Source organism: Saccostrea cucullata, unplaced genomic scaffold (assembly GCF_032062105.1).
Source record: "Saccostrea cucullata isolate Sc308-1 unplaced genomic scaffold, CSIRO_AGI_Scuc_v1 ctg4495, whole genome shotgun sequence".
Lineage (NCBI taxonomy): Eukaryota > Metazoa > Mollusca > Bivalvia > Ostreida > Ostreidae > Saccostrea > Saccostrea cuccullata.
Window position 1 is genome coordinate 1 of NW_026931308.1, and position 12,469 is coordinate 12,469.

Here is a 12,469-nt window from a genome sequence, read left to right on the forward strand (position 1 = left end):
AGGAAATAACTGGAAAATCCGTCGTCAATTCATTCAGTGTATAAATAATGGACTAACAATTAGTTTGAAAAACTTCAGTCAGCATTTGAACTAGTGATAAATTGTATTTGCTGACAAGGTCATTGTATCGAGCGTAGAATTTACGAAATGGTGACTTTCAACGAGACTGCTGATTTTCTTGTTTCATCAACTTGTTTGTGAATATTTTACCTCGTTTGGGAATTGTTCAATCGTAGAGCATGCTCTTGCGTATCGAATCATCTGAGATATAGATCTCTCCTTTGATTCGATACGCAATGGTATATATGCTCTATTTGTGAACAATTTCTAAAACAAGGTATACTAGTTATTGATATAAGAGGGTTGTTCGAAAAGGTCGTGGACGATGTCAATCTTCGTTACATTACTCACTAGTAATTTAAAATAAGCACAATATAATATGTAAAAATATTTGTTTTGTTGATGTGTGAAGCATCATTCCTTTCGATTTAACAGAAATCAGTTTACTTCATTTTAAAATCATCATGTTTAGTACCCGCGGAGCACACTAAACGGCAATGTAAGTCAAAACATAGCGTCACGAATTTCTAAAACATACTATCCCTATACATTTCACACAGTATTATCCAATACCCACTCATTCAAAAACTTTTTTCTAATAATTGACATTTATTTTTTAACAATCGTTTTCGATGTATAATTTCCTTTGTATGGTTTTAATTTTTTATTACTTAACCCTGCTTTCACAGCAAAGTTGCTGTAAAGATTTTTACAGTCAAACCGTTTCTTCACAGATTGTCCTTATCCGATACAGATTCTCTGTTACTCTAATACTGCCTGTACACAGGCACCTGACGCTATTCATTTTTCTTTTAATAAAAAATATAACCCTTCAGGGTAAGGGTTATATTTTTTTATTAAAAGAAAAATAAGTAACGTCAGGTGCCTGTGGTTATAACGAATTCAACAAATTTGTTAAAACAGATTAAAATAGTTTTAACAAATTCATAGAAATTGTTAAAACGAATTAAATTCGTTATAACAAATTCGACAATTCGTTATATCGGATTCAATAATATTTTTCGATAGGTCCTAAATGGGCTTCCGTAAATTTGCTCGAGAGCTCATTATTACGTACAAGAAGTGACTCACGTCTCCAACCTATATAAATGGAAGGAGGAAGGCAAAACTACAATTTACCCTTAAAGCCCTTATATAAACAGAACCACTACAATGAAGTTTCTAGGCCTCTTTATAGCAACTTGTTTGTATCTAATGGTAGGGAAAAATCTTTAATTTTTGTTGGATAAGGATAGATCTCTTATATTTTTCTTGTTATAAAAATGTGCAAAAATTAAATGCAAAATAGGAAAGATGCAATTGAACAATTAGATATTGTATTCGTATTTTTTTTAAATCACATTTTAATGTTTGATTTTTTTAAAATTAATTTTTTAGGCTGATGCCATGGAAGAAAAGACAATTGACGAACTAATGGTGGAAGCCACCAATGACAGTAAGTCAATATGGTATTTATGTTGAGTGCCCACGTGTTCGTGGACTGCTTTTTACTGGGTCTAGATGTCTAAACACTGAAGTACAAAATTCCTATAGAACCTTTTGATCTCGTTAGAAAAGTTTTTTTTACCTACCTCATAACGCCGCCAGTATGTTGGTAATCTTTAGGAAAGCTAATATTTAATTTTGAATACCTTTTGATCAATTTCTCAATTAAAATCAATTTTATACAATTAACTTACTAACTAGTCAATTAGTTCAGGATCGCGTAATTCAAGGCGAACCGTTTATGGATGCAAAGTCTTCCAGTTATCGCTTATTTTTTGTTTTAAAAAATGGAAGGGGATGCGTTATTCTTAAGTCTGAATCATCAACCATCGACTTTTCTACGCTTTATCTAACCATTCCTCGGGATGAATAAAAAGGATACTATCCTGGAGATCTTCTTTGACAACAATTAGTATTCTTCAGAGACCAGGTCTTCCAACAAACAGTTGGAATTTAATTTGACACTATAATTGTGATCCTTTAGAAGCCGTTTTTGATTCGATCCTGTGCAGAAATTATTCGAAAAACATAAGAAGTAGAAAACACTTTTTTGTGGTTTATAACTAGACTTTCATGCAGGTATATCGACGACGTTTTTACAATTCATTGTATAGTCAGTATAGTTTCAGACACAGCTAGAAAGAGTATGCCAGATCTGTTTCATATTTGAATGTTCAATGATGATATACATGTATAATTATGATAAGTACCAACTAACAACAAATTTAAAACTGTATGAACAGCAAGATGATTTCATATTTTCCATCGTAGATTTTCTTATGAATGTAGTAATATTCCGCTTTTACTTATTCGATATTCACGAGCTTGCTACAAAATCGCTTAGTTTGATAGTTGATTTTACAAGGATTTCAACCGTCTCGTTTAAAGTCAACATTCCTTAATTCTATTGTCCACATAATGATCTTAATAATTAAGATAACCTATCGTCAAGTCAAATTTTGATTGACGTGTTGCAATAAAGTAATAGACCTTTGATTTTATACTGAATTTGACTGCGGAATGTTTCATCTGCCTTATCTATATAGGTCTTAGGACGGGCCGGTGTGACCGGTGAACAGGGGAATCCGACCCCTCCTGGAATTTCCGGAGGTCCTGTTTTTTGCTCTTATCACGGATTTGTATTTCATGGAATATATAGTGATAACGACCGGTATTCAAGGTCAAATATTCTATTCAAACAATACAAAGCGTGAGCAGAGCAAACACGGACCTAAAAAAACGAGAAAAAATCAGAAATCAGATGTCATGGAGGAGTGGGCATCCCCTGCCGATCTGTTACCTGTTTGCTAAATTAATTAAATTCATATGCAGAGGATCAGGGTATAATGATATACTTGCAAGACAAAGTGCCGAAAGAAAAATTGAAATCATTCACGTTCATCACGGTATCTTGTTTTGGTTGTTAGATTACCAATATTTTTTCTAGTAAAATACATGAATATAAAACAGATGTGCCAGACTCTGTTATATCTTTGACTTCAAGTTCCCTAGGATACAGTATATCAAGTCGACATAAGAATGGAAGTAACTATTGTTAATAGTTAACTCATCACGTTGGCACGTTAGAGAGTAATTGCATGAAAATAAATTCACAAATGAATAAATAATCAAAGCCATATATATATATGCCATATACACTATTTCTAACAATTTCATTACTAGTAATAGACTAGGCATAACTTTATTATTATGGGTTCATAGCCAATTTTTAATTTCTCTCAACTTGTCATATTGAAAAAGATTCTTTTCTCTCAGTTTACTCTTGGTACGATATCATCTTAAATGGAGGAAAAGTTTTCTGTGTCTCTGACACTATGTCACCTTGACCTACTGTATAATCTTCATTGTCAAAAACAATGCTTCCCAATTTTAGTACAAAGTCCTGTTTTCGAAATTTATATAAATAAATGCAGGAACTGACCTTTATAGTTTTTCCCCCTTCAAAAACACATATTTCGATTACAAGCTGAAAATAAATATAAAGGTCAAAACATTTCTATATAAACAAAATACTCTTCAATCATTTTGCTGAAAATCAAATTCTGCATTGATTTCAAAATCAGGGAGATAATACACTTTGGGATGAAAAATTATCTGGAATACTAGGACTGACTTTAAGATAACTTTAATCTTGCAAGTGCTAAAATTTGGAATTAGACTGTTTGTTTTCTTTGATCTGCATCCTAATATTCAAAATATAACGCGCAAAAGAATGTCCTGGTGGCAACAATTCACTAATGGAATTATATCTTAAATATTTCCGCTTTTCAAAGGTGGGTTATACACAAGCTTACTTAAGCAGAATAATTCAGGGTGTATAGGGTATTAACATCTCGTGTTGACCCTTTTCATGTTTCGTGAGTACTTAAAAGTATAAGAGTAAAAAAGTTCCTTCCATCAATTCTGTTATTATTTCCGCAATTTACACATTTGTAAGTAACTATTAAAAAAAAGCTTTGAGCTGGTTAAGGGGGAGGATTGTAAACTCCTGAGTGGATAAACTCACCTCCTAGTGGAAATTTGCGGAATAGCGTATAGAGGACTTCGGACTATATACCTTTCAGATCGGACCTTTAACGAGGGGCGGTTAAAAATGAAACAAAAGATGAATTATATCTTTAATTAATGCTTGTGTATAGTATTTTATATATCATGTTTATATTAAGATTTACATATAACTATATGTAATTATAAATTTTAATTCCCCCTATAATGAGCATTTAATTGGCACGTTAGAGAGTAACTGCATGAAAAATAAATACACAAGTAACTAAATAATTAAAGTCATATATATGGCATATTCTTAATAAGTTCAGACTGACTTAAATTAAAAAAAAAAGATCAATCTACTTGTTTTTAAAGATAGGGCTTTCCTGTAAATTACACAATTTAATTCAATCGCCTTTTCATAGATATATTCAACCGATTCGGATAAAGATATCAGACACAGTTTCAAGTCAATTTAACCTACATAAAAACCTGGGACCATTTTAAGTTTATATTCGGTGAAATTTTTAATTTAAAAGAAAATAGCAAATATCATCTTAATCTACGAGGGCTGTTCAATAAATAATGTCCTGAACTGTATGACATACGAGTCGTACAATACAGATATCATATGACATTAAGCTTGACTTTTTTGCATTATTGAATTTTTAATGATTTTAGAATAATTTATGTGACAACATTTCATTACATAGTTTCATGGTGAGAAGCTTGAACACAAGGGCTATTCGAGACACTGCATTATAAACGAATGGTAAAGAATCAGTACACTAGAGTGAAAAATCAAGGCTACATTAAAGCTGCTGTAAAACGTGTTAAAAATCCCAAAGAAATATTCACAGAAATATGTGTCATTTACAGCAACCGATGCCTGATTTATAGACAAATGAGTAGGTGGATTTCAATGATAAAAAATTATATAATGGGCATCAAAAATGGGTATCCTCCTTGCCAACAAAAATTATAACAACTTATGTGCTGTTTGCCAAATTTCTAGACTACAAATAATTTTTGATGATGTTTGATTGACTTTAAGACACATAGCAAATTTGATAGACATCATATCGGGAGTAATTTACACTATTTTTAAGAAACGTTTGACAGTAAACAAGCTTGTAACTCAAAATACATCCTATATTTTTAAAATTGAGTGAACACGACAGCGTGTACGAAAGTCTTAACAATTATTTTAAAATATCAGTAAATGTGGTTATCCACATTTGTTTTATATTTAAACAGATATTGGAACATGAATCTATTGGTTAAAATCATCAAAACAAAATTTACCATAAGATGTACTTAATAAAAACGGCAAAGGTCTGACAAAAGCAAGGGTATGCAAGAGCACAAAGACAGATTTATATGCTTTTTTTCTTAAATATTAGTGGTATTGTTGTTCAAATTCGTATTCAGGGAGACATCTTAATATCTGGAGGAGTCTAGAAAGCAATTTTTTGCAAAAAAATCGAAAGGTTTATTAGAAGAAGGACCCAGAATCAGGAATCCACTGCATTGAATTTCTTCATAACAGCGTCCAAACCTGCATGCCCTGAAGAGTAAAAGGATTTTTGGGATAAACATAAAGTTAATGTTTTTCCACATTAACAATATTTGCCAGATCTTGACATTTTGACTTGTTTCTATTTCCAAACTTGACAAAAACACCTTTCAGAAGGAAAAAAAACAAGTCCAGGAAATCATTGGATCTGCCATTTTCCAGTATACTAAGGGTCATACCCAAAAATGAGTTCTAAAAACAATCAGAAATTCGATAAAACATGTTACGGACATGTGTTTGCATTATAAGAGATTAATAAGTAAAATTATGAAGACCAAATCATTGAAAAGCGTCGTTTGCTTCTTTCTGAGCACCGAGGACATTATTTTATTGAACAGCCCTCGTACATTTAATCTCGTTTTTTTATTTTTTAGCTCAAATACGCCATATATAATTTTAAAACAGTCTTCTACATATATAAATATTCACATTTATATGTGATATGCATGTATTTACATTCATTAAACTATCATGATTAACAACAATACTTGGATACTTTTATTTTGCTATTTTTATGCATATAAACATATTCAGAATATTCAGAATTTCAGAATGACCTAAAAACAAGCCCTGCAACAATTTCAGCCATGCCTGATAATTTTTGCCTGGGGTGACGCCAGACGCCACTTAATACTCCGCATGGTTTTTTAATTTACCAATCGAACGTTCAATTTTTGATCTATATGATGATAAAACTATTAAATTTTCTGAATTTTCTCTATTCTCTTGTGTCAATATTGGGTGTCTATTCGGATAAATTTTGTCTCCTAAAATTACACAGTCATCAGGGAAAAGTAGATCTTGACCAATTTTTTGTGTCATCAAAGAATACTTTTGGGCATCATTGAAGTGACCAGGAAAACCACATTCTTTATGACGGATTTTCCCTGAATTATCTGACAATTTGTGAATGTACGACATGATATTAAAGATGTCCTTAGTAAAATAATCTTTGAGGTTCAGATTGAGGATATAAATTATAATTGATCGATCTTGATCACAACTGTAACTAAAAAGCACTGAGAATCCAACAAAACCCTAAGGAAGTACTGAGTGGTACTGAGAAAACCCTGAGTGGTACTAAGCCCGGTACCGAGATAACTAAGGAAGTCCTGAGTAACACTGAGGTTTTCAATGTGTACACTGAGGACATACTGAAGGGTACTGAGGTTGACTCTGTTAGTACTGAGGAGGTACTGAGGGGTACTGAGGCCACTGAGTTGATACTGAGTAGCTCTGAGGTTTAATACTGTGGCTACTAAGGTAATCCTGAGTGACACTGCGGCTATTTTTTCAAAACTTAACTAATTTATTTGAGTTTTATTGTTGTCTAATGTTCAAATTTCTTTATTTTTAAACTCTTTTCAAATCAAAATGTGAAGGTACAAGAATCTTGAAACTCCACGTCAGCAATAAAACTGAAATTCGCCTTTCGTTCATTTAATTCATTAATTAATTATTTGCATACTTTGTTTGGAATTTTCAAAAGGATTAAGTGTTCTATGCATATTTTATTACGAAATTTGATATCTGATTTATTTGTCTTGAATATCAACCCATTAACTAATTTTTGAAATAAAGTATTTTTGAAATTTATTTTTTTTCAAAATTTATCCAACCAATGTTAAACCTCATAATAAATAGTAGTTCCCGTCTAATAAATCTCGATCCACAATTTGATAGGTTACGTATTTGTTGTGCAAATACAGGTGTCTGTTCAATAAACATATAATTTGAAAATAGACATGGAGATAACTGAAAGTTTTATTTCTATGTGCTTGCATAATAAAATGAACACTGACAGCGGAAAATGATACCGGTTTATTTTGCTTTATGTCCGAGTTTTATTTCAAATAAATTTTACTATTTATTTAGCACACACGCACATGATTAGAAAATTCTGTAAAGATTGAATGCTCATAAATTTAAACAAGAAAGTAGTTAGAATAATAAGGGGATTTCTATGCAAAACACATGGCGCTAAAATTGTGATAACAGTCATGTAGTTACTGAGTATTGTAATATTATATCAAATAATGCCGTCGTCAATTTTTCGGGAAAACGGTTGTCTGTCAATCAGATTGATAGCAAGTACACTTAATTAAATCATATGTCCATCGCTTGATTTACATGTACCGGGAATTTATCGTTGTCAGAGCTGCACCTGTTTTCTTAAAGACATCAAATGCAGTAAATGCAAATAAACTTTAACCCCGTTTAATGAAAATCCATATTCTATTTTATTTTTTACTGTTTCTAATTACACTACAGTATTTATTCGCTGTAATAAAGTCCTACTGCCGATCGGTTAGGTTTTCTAAACATTGAAAAATTGTTAATCAGAATGTTCTTTCCCTTTATAAATTACGAGATACATAATATATTTATGTTCCATTAAATGAATCTTTGAAAAATATATATTTTTTTAAAAAAATATTTAATATATAAAGTTGCTTATCATTTACTATCGAAAAAACGACAGGTCCCTTTTTTTAGAACATTGAATTTTTTCTTTTAAAAACGTACTCTGCACAATTCTATACATTAAGTTTATATTGGTAGATTGAAAATTAGATACATTTTTGAATATAGGTGATGCATGTAAAAAGACTGTTTATATTTTTGCAGCCAACATTTAATTCGAGGAATTAATAGTTTAAATGGTCCGTTTTTGTTTGATATTTATTTTCAAAATATTCGTTTTCATCATTTACGCATGCCTTGTTCACACATATCGAAGCAGTTTGATGATCAAGACTCATTTCCATTGTTTACTTTATATATTTCCCGGGCGACAATTGATGGTCACATCAATGTTTTCTTGTTTTATATGTTCTAGAGTTAAACGGCACCGACAAGGGCTCATTCTCAATAGCGTAAGTGCACCTGTCCTTTTCAACACTTTGGTATTAATGGAACTGAAAGATTAACTTTACTGTATATATTCAATTATATTTAATTTGAGAGTTTAATTTTTGAGAAATTTATGAGGACATGAAAGATTCAAATGAAGATGACTAACAGTATTCAGGATCAAAAGACCATAAAACAATACAAAATAGGAGCAGAGCAAACACAGACCTCCAAAACATCAGAGGTGGAGGAGTGAGCAGAAGTCGGTCACCCCCGCCTTGTGCTCTTTGTCGTGATTGGGAAATAACGGGAAAATCCGTCGTCAATTCAATGTTTAAATAATGGACTAACAATTAAAATGAAAACCGTCAGTCAGCATTTGACTCAATCATAAATTGTATTTGCTGACAAGGGCATTGTATATACAATAGAACTTACGAAATGATGACTTTAGAGACTGTATTATATGTTTCATCAACTTGTTTGTCATAATTTACATCGTTTTAGCAATTTTTCATACATAAACATGCTTTTATGTATATACTTCTGAGATATATAAACTATGCATGCAGGTTATGAAGGTATATTACTGCATAAGTAACCACGACGCTCTACGCCCGCGTATTTCATTATATGCGTTAGAGTTAGTGTATACTTTATGTATTCTGAAAAAGAATTTAATTCATGTCTTAAATTTACCCCGATACATTTTTTCTGTTGAATTGCAACACATTTTAGTCCTTCAACGATCATTTTTTGAAAAAAAAAAAGTTATACTGCTCATTTTTACTTCACATCACAATCTAAATATTCTTACTATTTGGTGGTTCATATAAATATCAATCTTTTCTCAATTTTTTAAGAATTATCAACAATATTTGGAAATGTAACTGTGAATTTTTTTAACCCAAAAGTTATGAACAAAACAGTTAATATGCATAATATTTAATCATCATTTATAAAAATTCTTCATAACAGGATAACTCTAAGAATACAATTACAGTCCCTGGCATTACAAATTGTGTTGTTTTAAAAATTTCTAATTTCATTTTTAGTGCTAAAAGTGTACGAAAGCCTATTAGGATCATTTTATAGAAAAAAAATAAAAGGCGTTATAAGAGAGAGAGAGAGAGAGAGAGAGAGAGAGAGAGAGAGAGAGAGAGAGAGAGAGAGAGAGAGAGAGAGAGAGAGAGAGAGAGAGAGAGAGAGAGAGAGAAAGGCGTTATTACGCCATTCAATATACGTTATAACGCCTTTCCATTAAAAAAGGCGTTATTACGCCTTTCCAAAAGGCTGTATTACGCCTTATAATTTTCAATACTTATGATCACTAAACATATTTAGCCCAACCAAGATGGACAAAATCTTACCTTTGGGACATGACTTTCACAATTAGATATAGAACTTATTTAATTAAATTCAAAAAATAATTTAAGCAGATAGCGATTAGATTTCCAGGAATATATAAGATTTTTAAATGCGTCATATATTTTCAATGTATCAACCAACTAAGACGTCTTTTGTTAATAATAGGCACAATCTACCAATGGTCAAGACATTCTCATTATAAAATGCAAATAGTCTATCCTAAATTTTAAAACAAGAGAGAAAAACATCTTCAAATGACATGAATTTTAATACACAGCAAGCTAAGCTTCAAGCATACATTTTCCTATTTTATATCTTTTGAAATCCAGTAACATCGAGCTGCGAATGGGGTAGCCCCCCTCCACACATACAAACTTTTTGGGGAAAATCTTGCTAGAGTTTAAATTTCATAATTAACTAGTGGTTGCTTGGTTTCTGAACATTTTGTTGCAGTATTTAAAACTGTGGCAAATTATTGCATTTGAATAAAGTTTTACCGGATTTTCATAGCCACTGAGTTTGGTACAGAGGGGGGGGGGGGGGCTATTAAAAGCGCGAGCCTGTTAAATACAAAATAATGGTTATTTGAAAAGCGTCATGACCCTTTTAGAAAGGCATAATAACGCCATTTGGAAAGGCGTTATAACGCTTTTTAGAAAGGCGTAATAACGCCTTTTGGAAAGGCGTAATAACGCCTTTTTGAAAGGCGTAATAACGCCTTTTGTATAGGCGTAATAACGCCTTTTATAATGGAAAGGCGTAATAACGCCTTTTAGAAAGGCATTAAAACGCCTTTTAAAAAGGCGTAATAACGCCTTTTGGAATGGAAAGGCGTAATAACGCCTTTTTAAAAGGCGTTATAACGTCTTTTTTGCGTTATTACGCCTTTTCGAAAGGCGTTATAACGCCTTTTAATTTTTTTTCTATAGTTTGATCCTAATAGGCTTTCGTACTAGTGGATATCTTCCCAATGCGCAATATCCGAAATTATTTACTGTTTTCTGACCCACCCCTAAGACTCTTTTGCAATAATTAAGATGGATTTTTTCTATATCAGTAGCTTTATGCTATCCCCATACTTCTGATGCGTATAAAAGTACACTACTTACGTAAGTATCAAAAACAGATAACTGTGTTTCAACATTGAATGCATGTACTTTTAATGAATTAAAAATAGCAAATGAAGCTTTTCTACCTTGCTCTGCGATGTGTTTTTGAGTTTTCAAAAATTTTCCGTTGGAATTAAAAAGCATTCCAAGATGATAAAATCGTCAACAATATCAACTATATCGTTACCATAAGTCCATTTTTTTTCTCTCTAATTTTACCACCATTTCTGAAAATAATTATTTTTGTCTTTTGAATATTAAGGTATGTCACTCGTGAAATTGTTAAATCAGGATTTATTGAGAAGTATATTTTGGATAAGTAATCATAAAGAGGGACTCAAAATCGGAGAGAAAATAGGTGGTCAGTGTTCATCTTACTGATCTACGGTACAATTAAGTTGACCAACTCAAACTATAATTATATTTTATCAGATGTAACCATGGCAAAAAATATGATCTTATTTTACGTTAAACATTTTGAATAATATTTATCATTGAAAAAATCTTGCAAATTAATACGCGTAAATTATTGTGTGACCTTTTTACACTAAGAATTAACATATTTTGGGGTATTAAAAAACTAAATACATGTAGCAATAAAACATTTTCTTAAATCAAGCTTTTTACAATTTAAGCGTTGATCAGTCACAAATATCGATAACTTTTAAATAATGAAAGAAAAAAAAAATTAGCAGCTATATGATCGTATACATTATGTTAAGTCTGGTCCTGATTTTCAAGAAGAAGGCTAAACATAACTTCTAACGGTAAATAATTATTATTTGGTCCAGCATAGTTTTTAAACCTAATTCGAGTATGCTGATTCCGAATAAAATATGTTGACCTTCATGAAAATGGCGTTAAAGAGGTCAAAATGGCGATTTAAAACGGCGGACATCCAATTTTTCAAATTTTCTCTTGATATCGTTTTCATTGGAAAAGTAATGTGTTATATCTCACTGAGTGTAATACAAGTATAAAAAAGATAATAAAATGCTAATATTATTAGTTTAACTCAGAAAATTTGGTCGTTTTTACACTTAATTCGAATTTTCTCTGATTTATTTGTCTATTGATTCTATATTCTGCTTTGTTCGGGATTTTACATTTGCAAACATCAATTCACTGCATATTTACATTTGTTCCTCTACATCTCACTTTTCTACAGTTAAATGATGGTGCAGCTGTAAGTTAAAAGTCAAAATGGCGATTTAAAAAATGGCGGGTATTCATATTTTTTTTTCAAATTATTTATTATGTCGTTTAAATAGGAGAAAGGGTTTGTGAATATCTAACTGAGCCTAGTACAACTATCTATAATGACAATTACTAATATTATCATTTTAAATCGGAAAATTTAGTCGTTTAAATTTGAAATATGTTAATTACATGTAGCTCAAAATGGCGATTCAAAATAACGTCATATACACTAAAATTTCTTAAAATACTCAAACTGCTTAATTCTGAGTCGTTTTGCAAAAATAAATTA

The 12,469-nt window shown here is 31.3% G+C and overlaps 1 protein-coding gene across 1 annotated transcript in view; it reads left to right on the top strand.

The window, feature by feature from the left end:
• Positions 1-1,190: 1,190 nt before the first annotated feature.
• Positions 1,191-12,469, top strand: part of LOC134232146 (blastula protease 10-like) — a gene marked incomplete at its 3' end in the record, with an annotated part of 28,970 nt that continues 17,691 nt past the window's right edge. The window contains exons 1-2 of the mRNA XM_062714091.1: positions 1,191-1,278; positions 1,459-1,516. Of these exons, the coding sequence (XP_062570075.1) occupies positions 1,234-1,278; positions 1,459-1,516 (103 nt within the window). The remainder of the gene's footprint in view (positions 1,279-1,458; positions 1,517-12,469) is intronic.